The sequence below is a fragment of the Macrosteles quadrilineatus genome, unplaced genomic scaffold (assembly GCF_028750875.1).
Source record: "Macrosteles quadrilineatus isolate MER2022 unplaced genomic scaffold, UCM_ALF_1.0 Scaffold_1__1_contigs__length_201487025, whole genome shotgun sequence".
Lineage (NCBI taxonomy): Eukaryota > Metazoa > Arthropoda > Insecta > Hemiptera > Cicadellidae > Macrosteles > Macrosteles quadrilineatus.
This window is the reverse complement of record NW_026542594.1, coordinates 17,072,839-17,087,211: the sequence shown is the minus strand read 5'-3', so window position 1 is coordinate 17,087,211 and position 14,373 is coordinate 17,072,839. Positions and strand designations below refer to the sequence as shown.

Genomic DNA, 14,373 nt, shown 5'->3' with positions numbered 1-14,373 from the left:
GTTGCAGACGACGTTTAAACATTACCGACAAGAGAAGCTATTGAATGCTTGCAAGTGATTGACAGGGAAATTAGTAATCAATTTAGTTTCTTTATTATATCGATAGTGTTTCAACTTGGGTTTTAATGGAAACCAACACTAAACCTTAAAATAATGAGAAAGCTGGTCTATCAACCTTTGCTTCAGCTGTTGATTGTGGTTCATCATCACAAGCCCTTCCTTGGTTAGATTACGAAGATTTTTCAAAGGTTTACTAAATTAACAAAGAGGAAATTACCTGATGAGATTTAAGATATGCCTAGACTACATGATAATTGTAACGAAAATATCTCCATATAACATGAAACTTACATTGAAAAAATAGTGTAGTTTGCTCCTGCTAACAGCTCTTGTATAGGACTATATTCCTAGGCTATGCTATGGTTTAAGACGAATACCAAGATCCAAGTTCAATTATTAGGAATATATATGTTTAATCCTTGCAAGAACAAGCCTACTATAGCCAACTTGTTACATAGCCAAGTAGGCCTACATGTTATTTTTACTTTACAAATTTCAACATGTTTAAATTAAAAACCGAAGGTTGAAGCACAATTTGCCCTATGCACAATGACAATAAAGGACGATTTCTTGACATTGAAAAGTGTTATTCCTAGAACAAGTAACTTATCACTATGGTTAAAAGTTATAGCAATGTCGTTTTTAACATTAAAAGTAAAGAAAGGCAATAAACTCCAATTTTAGTAGGCTAGCTCTGTAATACAAAAAAAAGTATTTTTAAATAATCGTTTTACAGTTTTATTGGTCTTAATTGTTGATATAAGACATCTATGAATGAATCTATATTTTGGAGAAATAAAATGAGCTTTTAAAATATAGTTTGGTTGTATGTCCTTTGAACTTAATGAAATTTACATATAAGTTTAAGATGCTTAAAAATAATGCAATATTTAAAAAATAAGTACTAAATATGATGGGCCACTTAACTATTTGGTTCTGTTGTTGTAATGTTAGGTTTATAATGCCAACAAATTAAATACAATCTAGGAATAATTTGTTTTCCAAGTAATGTTAGATACAATACTGACATTTTTTGTTTAAATGTTTGTTCAATAAAAATGGAGTTGCAATTAATTTTACATTTACCTAATGTGCGTGGAATAAAAAGTAACGTCTTTGGAAAAGTAGCTAAAATTGTAGCTGTAGCTACATTTCATTGTAAGTTAGCTGTAGTTGTAGCTAGCTACTTTTTCGGAACTGTAGCTGTAGCTGTAGCTAAGCTACTTTTTTGGAAATGTAGCAGTAGTTGTAGCTAGCTACATTTTAAAAGTAGCTTCCCCAACACTGGCGGTAACACAGAAAAGTTTAATTATAATTACTTTTAGTATTCTGCCTATGTCAATCAGGCCTTAGGAATTTGGAGTATTCTAAAATGTTTTTGGCCTACGCAATAATGTATTGTTAATAAAACTATTCATGGCAAGTTCAACTGTTTTTATTGCATCATAAATAGGTACCCAACAATTCCTGGATATTTATAAATTAAAATAATTTTGTTTATGTTATTTAATTGGTTATAAATTTATAAAATTATAACAATTGAAATAGTCACAGCCTTTTTTAATATTCTATCTTTTAGCAAGTTTTTAAAAATTTAACTGATGTTACTCGATTTAAGACACAAAACTAAATGCTTATTTAGAAACTTTAAATGTAATATTTTAAAAAAAAGTGCTGAATCATTAAATAAAAGGTACTAGCAAAGCTTAAAGTTACTGTAAAAGGTGTTATAGACTATCCTAATTTATCGTGTAATAATAACAATAACATATTTAGGGGTAAATATAAATGAATTTCAATCGATTTCATAAATACCCAAAATACCCGGGTATTTATGGAATTTGGGTATTTACCCGGGTAAATACCCAGGGTATTTACCCCGAGTTTTAAATACCCGGGTATTTTACATCACTACCACCAATACATGTCATCTGTCGAACCACATACACACCAGTCCTCCAGGCTCTTGCTAAGGCTATTTATGTGAGCCTTCCATGGAAAGTCAGAATCTATGGTAACTGCAAGCAGCTTGGCTTCTGGTGCTGGGTTGACAGCTCATATATCTGGAAATTGATCGTGTCCACGGCTAAAATGAAGATGTACTGTTTTGTTTTGGATTGGTTGATAGCGAGGTCATTAAGTTTGCTACATACCACAGCTTGGTTTATGGCATTGAAAGTGTCAGTTGCAAGGCCCTGAGCTGAGTCATTCATTGCTTATCAGTATTGAGGTGTCATCTGCATACATTATGCATTTGATGTTCTCATATTGTTGGAAGACAGATGGGGAATCATTTGTAAAGAGGATATAGAGCACTGGGCCAAGAACAGAACCTTGCGGAAAACCTCTTCATACTGGTAGAGGGCTGTGTTCTTATTTGGGGACTAAGCTGTCATTTTCTTCCTACTATTGATATTGTGACAGTAGATTTCAGCTAGGTTCATATTGTAAAGTAAAAAACCTGGTATTTGGATTTCACAATTCAAATACCAGTGTTGGGTTAATTGGCACATAGAGTATAAAGTTTTTGATAACATGCCCACTTAGTCGATCTGACCATTGAATTCGGTGGACTCAGCGATTGCAACACAGAGGATTGAGGTTGAGCTTTTGAACCGAAAGGTGACACACTCGTCCACAGTCCGTCTTTGGGGACACTCCAGCTGTCGCCTTGTTCACTGGTAAGGTGACTATATTTTTTAACTTATAATTTTCCAGTATAAGTCTAGTATTTTCAGTGATTGTCTGAGGTAACCTGATTACTATTTGAATCTTAAACTTAATAACTACTCAATTAATTTTTATTATCATTCTTAGATCAAATATTCTATAGCATTTTACATTTTCGTTTCGGTGTGCTATAGTCAAAAACTACGTTTTAGATAAAAGATTAAAGTATTTAAGAATTCTTATATTTATTAAAAAGAACTTGTTCTATTAATTCTATTGGAAATAATAAAGTAGTGTAAGTTTTTTCTCTATATTTGTTTTTTTATTACGATCCCTTGCTATGAACCCTAGTCACAAATTAAACACAAAACTAATCGTGGCAAATGGTGGGGGCAGCCGTGTTTTAAGTTTTTGTTTTTACTTAAAGTAGTTTCTATTAGTGTTGTGTGTTATAAAAGTATTATCCACTTTTGATTTTGGGCGTGTGATAAGCGATTTTAGCCGTTTGATACACCCTCGCTAAGAACAAATAGCTAGACGACAGTGAGCTGCAGCTCATGCTTAATTCTCGTTGATAGGCCTCTGTATTAATCTAGTTTTAAAATTATTAGCCACTCTTTTATTTTATACGTCTTCTACCAGGTATTCAGGGCCTCATGAACATGTGCATAAGCCAAATGCATATAACAAAGGCATGGAGGAAAGCTCATGTGGCTGCACTGCTCAAACCTGGGAAAGATCCAAACGATCCTAAGAACTTTCTACCTGTTTCTCTCTTATGCCACACATATAAAATATTAGAACGTCTGATACTCAATCGAATCGGCGATTTTCTGGAACAAAAGATCATTCCACAACAGGCAGGCTTTCGATCAGGCAAGTCTTGTTGTGGCCAAGTTTTAAACTTGACCCAGCACATTGAGGATGGGTTTGAGAGAAAACAGATCACGGGTGTCGCTTTTGTACATTTAACAGCTGCCTACGATACCGTAAACCATCGAAGACTCTTGGGAAAAGTGTACAGTTTTACCAAAGACTATCAGCTGACTTCAATGGTAGGCACTTTTCTTCACTTTCTCAGAGTTTTGAAGAGGTGGAACAGAAGCTGACTATGACTCTAAATGAACTTTCCCCAGTACTACTTTACCAGTTCTATGAACTTTCCCAGTACTATGATGCAAATCACCTCAAGAATCCAAGACCCAAGTTTGTGCCTTTCACCTAAACAATAGAGAAGCAGGCCGTGAGTTGAATGTGAGGTGGCGGGGAGACCGTCTTCAGCATTGTCCTACACCCAAATATCTTGGTGTCATACTGGACCGCACACTGACATTTAAGGCGCATTGTATTGCGACAAGAGGTAAAGTCTCAGCGAGGAATAATATCATCAGGAAGCTCACCGGCAGATGCTGGGGTGCTAACCCTAATGTCCTCAAAACCTCAGCTTTAGCGCTCGCGGAGTACGCTGCACCAGTATGGAATGCATCGTCACATGCAAAAAAGGTTGACATTGCAGTCAATGACATGGCTCGGATTGTAACTGGGTGTTTGAAACCAACCCCAGTACACAAACTCTATCCTATCTTAGGGATCGCCCCTCCATCAATCCGACGTGATGTAGCTGCCGACGCAGAAAGGACTAAGCAAGAGACAGACCCTCGTCACCAATTACACGGCCACCAACTTGCAGAGCGACGGCTTCGGTCCAGAAAGAGCTTTTTATCATGGACACGAGTCCTGGATGGATCACTCTCAAGAAATCGGGTGGCAAGGTGGGAGGCCACGTTGACTAACCCTCCCATACCAGCCAGGGAGGAACTGGCTCCTGGTGGAGGCCTTCATTACACGGTGTGGATGACCCTAAATCAAATTAGGGTCGAGGTACCAAAATGCAAGACAAACATGCAGAAATGGGGTCTCTTACCAGACGAAGAAAACATCTTGTGCGTGTGTGGTGTTGTTCAGGATCCTGGCCATTTGCTGATCTGCCCACGCCTAGACCAGTCTTGCACATTAGATGATCTTTTACATGTGTATATTTGTGTATAATTAGCTTATATACACAAATATTTTTGTTTTGGATTATTGAAGATGCGTATTATTTAAATGACAATTGATAACAACGCTGTTTAAAGCTAATTTTTATATCTGTTTATGTCTTTTATTTTGTAGATATTGATAGAATGCGATGGCTACTATAGCGAGTTAAAAATTAGTAATTTGATTACTTAGTGTAGGAATGTGTGGATTGATTTTGTTACATTAGCTCTGTGAATTATTTTATTTAGATGATTTTTCGTGTCATATAACACAACTATGTCTAATGGCGAGTAATGGACGCACTAAGTTTGTCAGATATTAAAAACTGTAATAGAAAAGAGACACTTAACTGGTATAAACATTTAGGGCTACCTTATCCGGGAGACGCTGACATCGCCTATTTAAGAGGAAACCTTAGATTGTAAAACTTAAGCACGATAAAGATTCCAAACTATCTTACAATACAATACAATACAATACAATATTCTTTATTGTTAATTCGTCAAGAATTACAATAGTGTCAATACAATAGTGAATTGTACATGTTAATTTTCATAAAATTCCTTTATTGAGTAGAAGGGTCTTGCGATTAGCCACTTCCTTATTCCTGGTGTAGCTTGTTGCCAGTCAGGTCTCTCAGGTAGTCAGGTAGATGGTTCCTCAGCTTGCAGCCGGTGTAGGAAGGTTTTTTCTCCCAAAGAGTTGTTCGGTGAACTGGTAGTGCAAATTTGGAGCCATGACGGGTGTTGTGGTGGTGCAGGTCTCGGTTTCTTGGGGGGTTTATTTCATTCGCATACTTTATAGATTCAAGTATGTAGAGAGACACCACTGTGAGGATTCCTAGGTTTGCAAATGCTAGTCTGCAAGTCTGTGGTGGGACAAGGTTGGCGAGGGCTCTTATGGCTTTCTTTTGAAGGACAAGAATTCGATTCATATTTTTTGTTGAAGTTCCTCCCCACACTGTCAAGCCATATCTAAGATGCGACTCTACCAGTGCGAAGTAAGCTGTTTTGGCCACGGAGAGTCCGCCTATGTAGTTTATTCTTCTGACGACATATATTCCAGTACTGATTTTTTTGCTTAAGTGGTTGATGTGCTCTTTCCATGTTAGTTTATTATCAAGGATAACACCGAGAAATTTTGTGTGGTTTTCTATTGTTATATCCTCTAATTGAGGGACTATGTCTTTTTTCTTACTGAAATTCAGAGTTGTAGTTTTTGTGGGGTTTATTGCTAAGTCATTGTTCTTTGAGTAGAGGATAGCTTTATTTAGAATCGATTTTGAATTAAGGTAAAGGTTTTGGGCTGTGTTGACCTTGATCAAAATGGTTGTGTCATCTGCATACATGATTGCAACAGCATTTTCACTCTCAATTTGTTTGGGGAAGTCATTAGTCAATAAGATGAATAGAATCGGGCCTAATACAGAGCCTTGTGGAACTCCTCTCGTCAGCTTGCTTTTTGAAGATTTGAAACTTTCTGTGACTTCATTTGATGAGTTTTTCAGTTCCACGACTTGTGAACGTCCCGTTAGGTAGCTTTTGAACCATTCTAGCGCAGAGTTTCTTATACCGAGTCTTTCGAGTTTCTTGCATATCAGGTCGTGGCCCAGGCAGTCAAAAGCCTTACTGTAATCAAGGAAGATGGCGGAAATGTATTGTTAGTTTTCTATCTGGTCTAGGACGTACTCAATTAGTGCTGTTATAGCTGAGGATGTAGATTTATTTTTCCGAAAGCCATGTTGGCTGTCAGTTAAGAGTTTGTTATGATTAAGATGTGTCATTAATCTAGCCAGAGCAATTTTTTCTATGATTTTAGAGAAACTGGAGATGAGAGAGATGGGCCTGTAATTTTGAACATTTTCAGTTGGTCCTTTTTTATGTTTGGGGTATACTTTACTGACTTTTATGGCGGATGGGAATTTGCCTTCTTTAAATGATTTATTTATAAGATAAACCAGAGGAGAGATGAGTTCTTGAGAGCAGTGCTTTATCATCTTAGAGGAAAACTCATCTATTCCACTTGATGTTTTGGCTTTTAGGGAGTTTATTATCGTTTTAACTTCTTTATAGGATGTTGAAGTTAGGGTAAGGTGTATTGGGCAGACTGGTTCCTCTCCATTCAGCACTGTTTCAGGGTCTATAACGATTGCTCTGTTTTGGTCAAGGGTATTTTCTGCTATATTTGAGAAGAATGTGTTGAAGTGTTCGGCCATTTCTTTTGTGTCGTTTGTGAGTTTGCCATTTATTTCTAATTCTGTAAGGGTTTTCTCTTCACATTTTCCTTTCCTTTCCTTGTTTATAACTTGCCATAGAGCTTTTGGTTTGTTGTCAGCTTGTTCTATGAAGCTAGCTGTTGAGGACATTTTTAGGTTTCTTAGTTTCATGTCGTATATCCTTTTTCTATTAATCATTTCTAATTTGTCTTCATTTCTGTTCGTTAACTCAAACTTTTGCAGAGCTTTCAAAAAGTTCTCTTTAAGGTATTTTGCTTCAGGATCGTAGTACTTCATATGTTTTTTGTTAGTACTAATTTTAGTTTTCTTTAATGGGCATGTATAATCCAGTGCTGTTTGAAGAATATTATGAAATTTGTTGTAGGAGGTTTCAAGATTCGGTGAAGAGTAAACATGTTCCCAATTTTGTAGATGGAGGTGAGCCTTTAGATTGTTTAGGTTTGTGCTGTTTAGGCTTCTTTTCATTACAAATCTTTGGGAAGTGTCTTCTTGGTGTGTTTTCAGCAGGCACAGCTGCGCAGTGTGGTCAGATAGACCAGTATGCACAACTTGTCCAGTAATATACGCATATGGTATGTTTGAGCATATACAGTCTATTGAAGTGGCTGTGTCATGGGTCTTCTTCCAGCATGGTATTTTTGGAATCTTGGGTGAGCCTGTCGATATTTATGTCACCGATGAATATGAGGTTTTTCTTGTGTACTTCTCGTAGTTCTAGCGTGTCTGATAGGAGGTCAAGGGCAATTCTTGCATTTTCGATTGGTGGTCTATAGATTCCCACCAATTGAAAATGCAAGAATTGCCCTTGACCTCCTATCAGACACGCTAGAACTACGAGAAGTACACAAGAAAAACGTCATACTCATTGGTGACATAAATATCTTTGTATAGTTCACCAAGTGAGTTTCAAACTTATGATTCAGTTAATGAGTATTATAATGAAATAGCTCTGAATAACAGACAACTTCCATCTACCGCTAACTCCGCCCCCATATATTAAAATACCGACATCTAGACTTTGGGTACCGGCTCGGTATCGCATACCGTCGTCCACACCACCAGTTCTAAACTCTTTCCAATCAATCAATTACCACCACCGTCATGCACCTTTCTTACCTTTTCATATTCCTTACATTTTTTGTCCTCCTCCATCCTCATCACACACTCCCATCAAAATCTTTCCCGGCACTCATTTTCATTGTCTAAGTCTCATCACTATCTATGACGCCTCACTCTCTTTGACATATGCTTTTAACCTTGACCAATCCAACTCACATTTTGACTTCCCTAATACCTTTCCACAATGCCCATTCCGTTTCAACAACGCCTAGAACCAGCTTGTGGCGGCGCTCAAGATGAAGACCACCTCATGGACCACCTGGATCGAGATCATGCCTACGCAGAACAGGAGTAGTATGTGAACAACCACCGGCAGAAGAGGAAAGTGGACTTCCTTCATTGGTGCTGTTCCACTGCCACTGATTCTGAACTTCACATCCTGACGTCTACTGAAGAAACAGTAAATAATCACCGACCTCTTAATCCAACAAATTAATTGGTTCTTTTACTATGTTCTTGGATACTTAAATCAATACCACTTTTGTAGTTTTGTTACATCTACATTAAGTTTCTTTATTGTTACTATTACTAATTGTTGTTTGAATTTTAATTTCATTAGCCTACACAGGTTCTTTTTAATGGACATGGGGACCATATGAAGTTAGGCAGGGGAGATGTGACGGTAGTCACTATTTTCAAAATCATTTTCCTGGGTTCATATTGTAAAGTAAAAAATCTGGTATTTGGATTTCACAATTCAAATACCAGTGTTGGGTTAATTGGCACATAGAGTACAACGTTTTTGATGACCTCCCACCTACTTAGTCGATCTGACCATTGAATTTGGTGGACTCAGCGATTGCAACACAGAGGATTGAGGTTGAGCTTTTGAACCGAAAGGTGACACACTCGTCCACAGTCCATCTGTGGGGACAATCGTGGAGTCCACCGAATTCAATGGTCAGATCGACTAAGTAGGTGGGCATGTCATCAAAAACTTTGTACTCTATGTGCCAATTAACCCAACACTGGTATTTGAATTGTGAAATCCAAATACCAGGTTTTTTACTTTACGCTCTACTTCACTTGAATGATCCTTATATAAATAAATATAGAAATATTACTCAACAGTGCGGGAACACGAATAAATAAAACAGACACTAACTCCAGAGCTTCAATCTCAACTACGATTCAACTTGCAGTTATGTTGAAATTCTTAGCAAGTGGTGCATACTACAGAGATGCAGGCATTGCTCTGATAGGCACTGCTCAAAACACTGCAAATATCACACTCCAAAGTACTGGTGTAGAAAAACATCCTGCAAACAAATTATGAACATTCGAGAAACAACAAATCTTCTAGTGTGGATGAGGTTTGACAAGGGTGTTTAAGTATCAAAGCCGACTCACCATGTTGACAGCAGAAGAGTCTAATGGGAGGAGAGAGACTGTACAGGAAAGCCTCTGGTTTCGGACACTCAAGCTCTTCTACCTTTATATTCTTTTGTCCTGCAACAGAAAATAAAGATATCATTGTAAATACACTACTTAATACAATAAAGGATGATTAAGGAGAGGACAAGCTGGGATTCGTTGAAACCAGCCCAACCACGTGCCGCACCGTGGTGGGGGGGGGGGGAAGACATTGTGTTCAGAAACATTCATAATAACATTTTTAAGGCTATCGAACCAGCAACTGAACACACCAACCAATTGGGATATTTCACTATAGGAATTTCATCATCCAAATTGAATTTTTTAACCCTAACTTAATAAGCTTGTTTAAAAACTGTAAAAATGAAAAAAGTTAATACGGTTCTTTTTTTAATACTACGATTAAATATTGGTAAATATATTGTTTTTATTTTGAGAAACTCTTACGGAACAGGAATAAATTGATTATTTGTATAGATTCATCAAATTTATTTGAAAATTGTAATTAAAGTAATCGTGTTCAAAGTCCAAGACTTTGATCGTCAATAGTAAATTTTAAATAATTTTATAGAAATGATTTACACCACTCATTAGTAAATTTTATTTACTTTGAGAATGCCAACGGTGAATAACACAGGTGTTTTAGTTTAGCGGCAATTTTAATTTGAAACAGCGTGCGTCGCGATTTCCCTATCGCTCCCATGTTATAGCTCGGCTTTTTGCCACTCTACGGCTCCGCGTGCCTCTCTAGTGTTCTGCTAAAGCTGGCTTCACTGTAACATGTACATATATTCCTATTCGTGTGCCCTCTCCTTAATGTTTAATTCTCCTAGGCCTGTCCTACTTAACCAGTATTTACAATTTAGGTGTAAATTAAAATATAAAGGACACATATATATATATAAACAATGTGAACGAATCGTGTTTTTGGCAACTGGTGAAGTCAAAACAAAAAAAGTGAATCCGTCCCGGGTCAAGGTCTTACCATTAAAGCCATGGTAACGGCTTTATCTAACAAGTAATCCTTCAAACCTTTGAGAAATTTGTTATAAACAATATTGTTATAGTGTCCAGACAAAATAACCTCTGGGTAAAAATAATACAAATAAGCTAAACTTACAGTCAGAAGTTTTATTTACAAGAAAATCACCAACAGTATAAACACTAAACCACCATGAAAACATCATCACTCAGTTAAGTCGCTTTGTTTGAAACGTCACTCTGCCAAACAGCTGTTCAAACCTAGTCTGTCTGACTACACCACTATTTGTATAGCCATCTGTGAAAATAACGCCTTTATTGAGTACTAGCAGTTGCCCGGCGCGCATTGCTGCGCTTATTTTAAATGGTAATTTGTTCTTTACGATGAATAATAAAAGTGTATAACAAATAAAAATAGAATATTTTACTTAATTGCCAGTGGATAAACAATGTTTTTTTTCATTAGGTGAATAAATATACAAGTTTTTAGGACACAAAGGAAATTGTAGTTGCTTAAATTCAGAGGGTAATTCAGATGAAATCATCAGTGTTCTTGGGATTAAGACTATTTCTTCTTTAAACTTACCACTGATAATTTTTGCTTCAATCAATTTTTGTATCATTTTTTTAATCGTCAGTCTGGTAACGTTGCACAGCTTCGGTGGATTTAAGTTTCGCATTATAGCCCACCCAGTCAATGAATGCAAGAAAACACCCTTTTTTGCAACTAAATGGTGGAAAGCTGGATTTTTTATATGTGATAGATGAGAGGTGTATTTTCCCAAAAGTCCCCACTTCTACCCCTTGAGCTTTTCCCCCCAACCCTCTCCAAAACCTAGAAATTGCAGTGTTTCACTTAATTGATCATAAGTTTAATACTTTGTAAGCTATAGAGTTGCAATTTGTTTTGTTTTATTTATGATTAAGTTTTCTACAACTTTTGTATTTAGAATATTTTTCTAAAACCAGTACTTAGGGAGACATAAAATTTAAACCTAGTAAAAGCTTTGTTTCAGAGTGCACAATTTCGTTTTTCTCTACATATTTCTTTAAATAGCAATAATACGCAAATATGGTTCACACAAAATTTTTAGTACAATTTTTGAGGTTTACAAATATAATATCAGTTAGTCATCTAGGTGAACTGGTGAAGAGCTGGGCGTCGGCGAAGTGAGCGCGTGCAGTCTTCTTAAAGCATCTGTGCAGCCCCACCTGTCGATGCATCGCGCCCCAGTCCTAGTCCTAAGAACCGGCACCGCTAAGTTCTCGACTGTTTGATACTAATCCTAAGACTTCCTACTTTGTAGCCTACTTTAATACCACAACAATCTGTTTCCAAGCTAAACCGTGACTAAATTAAGCACCTCGCGATCAGTAAAAAGTTTTCGTCGACCCACTAATCCTTGATACTGATTTGTTTCCGAGGTTAATACAGTGATAATTAATAAGGTATTTATTGTGTTAACATATTATAATTCAACTACAATACTCCTTGTTTACAAACACTCTCCAATATAACATAAGATTTAAATAATCATATGATTTATATTAAAGACAGATCAAGAGACCAGCACAGATACAAACTGCGTCCTGTCATTGATATGTCCCTCTCTTCACCCTTCCTGCTAACAAGGGTTAGCTTTCTGCTCTGCCATGAGTTGTATACCTGTGTTAAATTATATTACGAACAACGTAGAAAACTGTCGGTAGTATTTATAAGCCATTTTTAATCACGGTAAGAAATACATATTAAAACTAACTGTTTTATTAAGTCCACATAGCGGACATTTAAAAACACTTAATAATAAGCGCATTCTTTTTTAATAGCGATGTTAAACGTTTGCATTATGTCTACCACAAACCAATAAATAACTAACTATTATGCTGACTCATTTTTAAGATAACATGAAAACAATCAAATATTAGAGAACAGAACGTCACCAAGATTCGCAGTATAGAGTCTCTAAAAATGATTGATCTTGACCACGAATTAGTGCCGTAAAGCAGATTTGTAATACATTGATGCCAATTTAACGAAGAAAAAAAAACACAATTTGATTGACACATCTGCACAATATGTTAAGAAAGGAAATTTGCATAATCTGCCTGTATCCTGGAAATAGTCTTGCCTGCATGTATGGGAACCAAATAGTTTTTTAATGACTGATTAAATTGTTATAACTTATAACAATTAATTGTTAAATTGTTATAACGCCTTATTACGTTAATTAATTGGAAAGTAAATCAAAGAAAATACGTCTAATAACACTTAAACATAAATTTATACTTGCAACGTTAACTCACAGGACAGTATATATAAATAAATAAAAATGTCTTTATTTAGCAAGCGTTCCTCAATACATACTGCTTTACAGGATAACTCTTGTCAATTTAATTACTAATCTATATTATAAATACGCAAGCAGTTTTCTTTTCACAGTCATAACTCAATAACGGTTTGATGGATTTTAAAGTTTGAGGTGTCAAATTAAAGGTATTTTCACGTACATGTGCAAATACGTCTCAGAATATTTAGAAAGGGCACCACTTAAGTACACTTAAGGGCTAAAGTTTGGAAGGCGGCGCTATCTGTTGATTTTTGATCAAACTCATTTCCCTTTGTTTACAAATAACATATGGACGTAGTTTGAAATAGTTTTTAAGGTTAACCACAGACTGCAGGACTTAAAACTTCCAGAGCAAAGCTGGAATTTATATTTTGTTTCAATATGTGAACTAAGTCTGGTTCATAAATAATGAGTTTCCTAGCAAGACCTGAAAACATTGTTTGTAATAGTTGAATTTATTTAACTTACATCGTATTTTATTGAATTATCATGCAGTTTTGGTTACAGTTCGGTATGATTAAGTGAATGTTTAAAAGTGATTATTCACAGTGCAGTTACCCGTTACATATTATCACGTAATTTACAATGTGTATCGAAATTCCTTTGTAGTGTTTTCTGTTGATTGGTTAACTTTCGTATTTGATCTAAATTTAAAATAAACGGTATCAGCATTCTGACACATACTTTCTCCCATAAGTTTGTCAAAAACCTTTATCATGTGTAAGTTGTGAGAGTAAATAACTGTATACGCAAATGAGATTTGTACAATTTTGTTCAGAATTTAAAGGATTATAACATGCTAAATTTTTATAAAAATCGTTCGGGCCATTTTTGGGAAAATCCGATTTTTCTGTTATTTTAAGGGGGTTTTATGGTAAAATGACATAATTTACAATAACTTTTGAACCGTAATATTTACAGAAATGGGATTTGTACCATTTTGTTCAGAATATAAAGGACTATAACATACTAAATTTTTATCAAAATCGTTTTGGGCCATTTTTGGGAAAATCATATTTTTTCGTTATTTTATGGGGTTTTATGGAAAAATACCCATTAAAAATTAAAATTTCCAAAAAATAAAAAAAAAACTATTAAAACTGTAAGGAGTATAACATGCTATGTTAAATCAAAACCGGATGTTTTTCTAAAATCCTATTTTTTGTTATTTTATGGGGTTTTTATGGGAAAATAACATATTTGACCATAACTTTTGAACAGTAATTTTTACAGATATGGGATTTGTAACATTTTATTCAGAATTTAAAGGGCTACAACATACTAAATTTTTATGAAAATCGTTCGGGCCATTTTCGAGAAAATCCGTTTTTTCCGGTTTTTTATGGGTTTTTATGGAAAAATTCCCATTAAAAATCCAAATTTCAAAAAAATGAAAAAAACGCCTGGAGATACCATGGATTAGAACCTACATACCAAATTTCATCGAAATCGGACCACAGGTGTGGTCTCTAGCCCTGTACACACCCAGACACACACATACGCGTTTGGCAACCAATGTGAGCTCCATGGTATTACACAGTAATG

The 14,373-nt window shown here is 35.7% G+C and overlaps 1 protein-coding gene across 1 annotated transcript in view; it reads right to left on the bottom strand.

The window, feature by feature from the left end:
* LOC129004410 (MICAL-like protein 1) overlaps positions 1-9,574 on the bottom strand; it is a 259,639-nt gene extending 250,065 nt beyond the window's left edge. The window contains exon 1 of the mRNA XM_054432989.1: positions 9,476-9,574. Within this exon, the coding sequence (XP_054288964.1) occupies positions 9,476-9,478 (3 nt within the window). The 5' untranslated portion in view covers positions 9,479-9,574. The remainder of the gene's footprint in view (positions 1-9,475) is intronic.
* Positions 9,575-14,373: the final 4,799 nt, after the last annotated feature.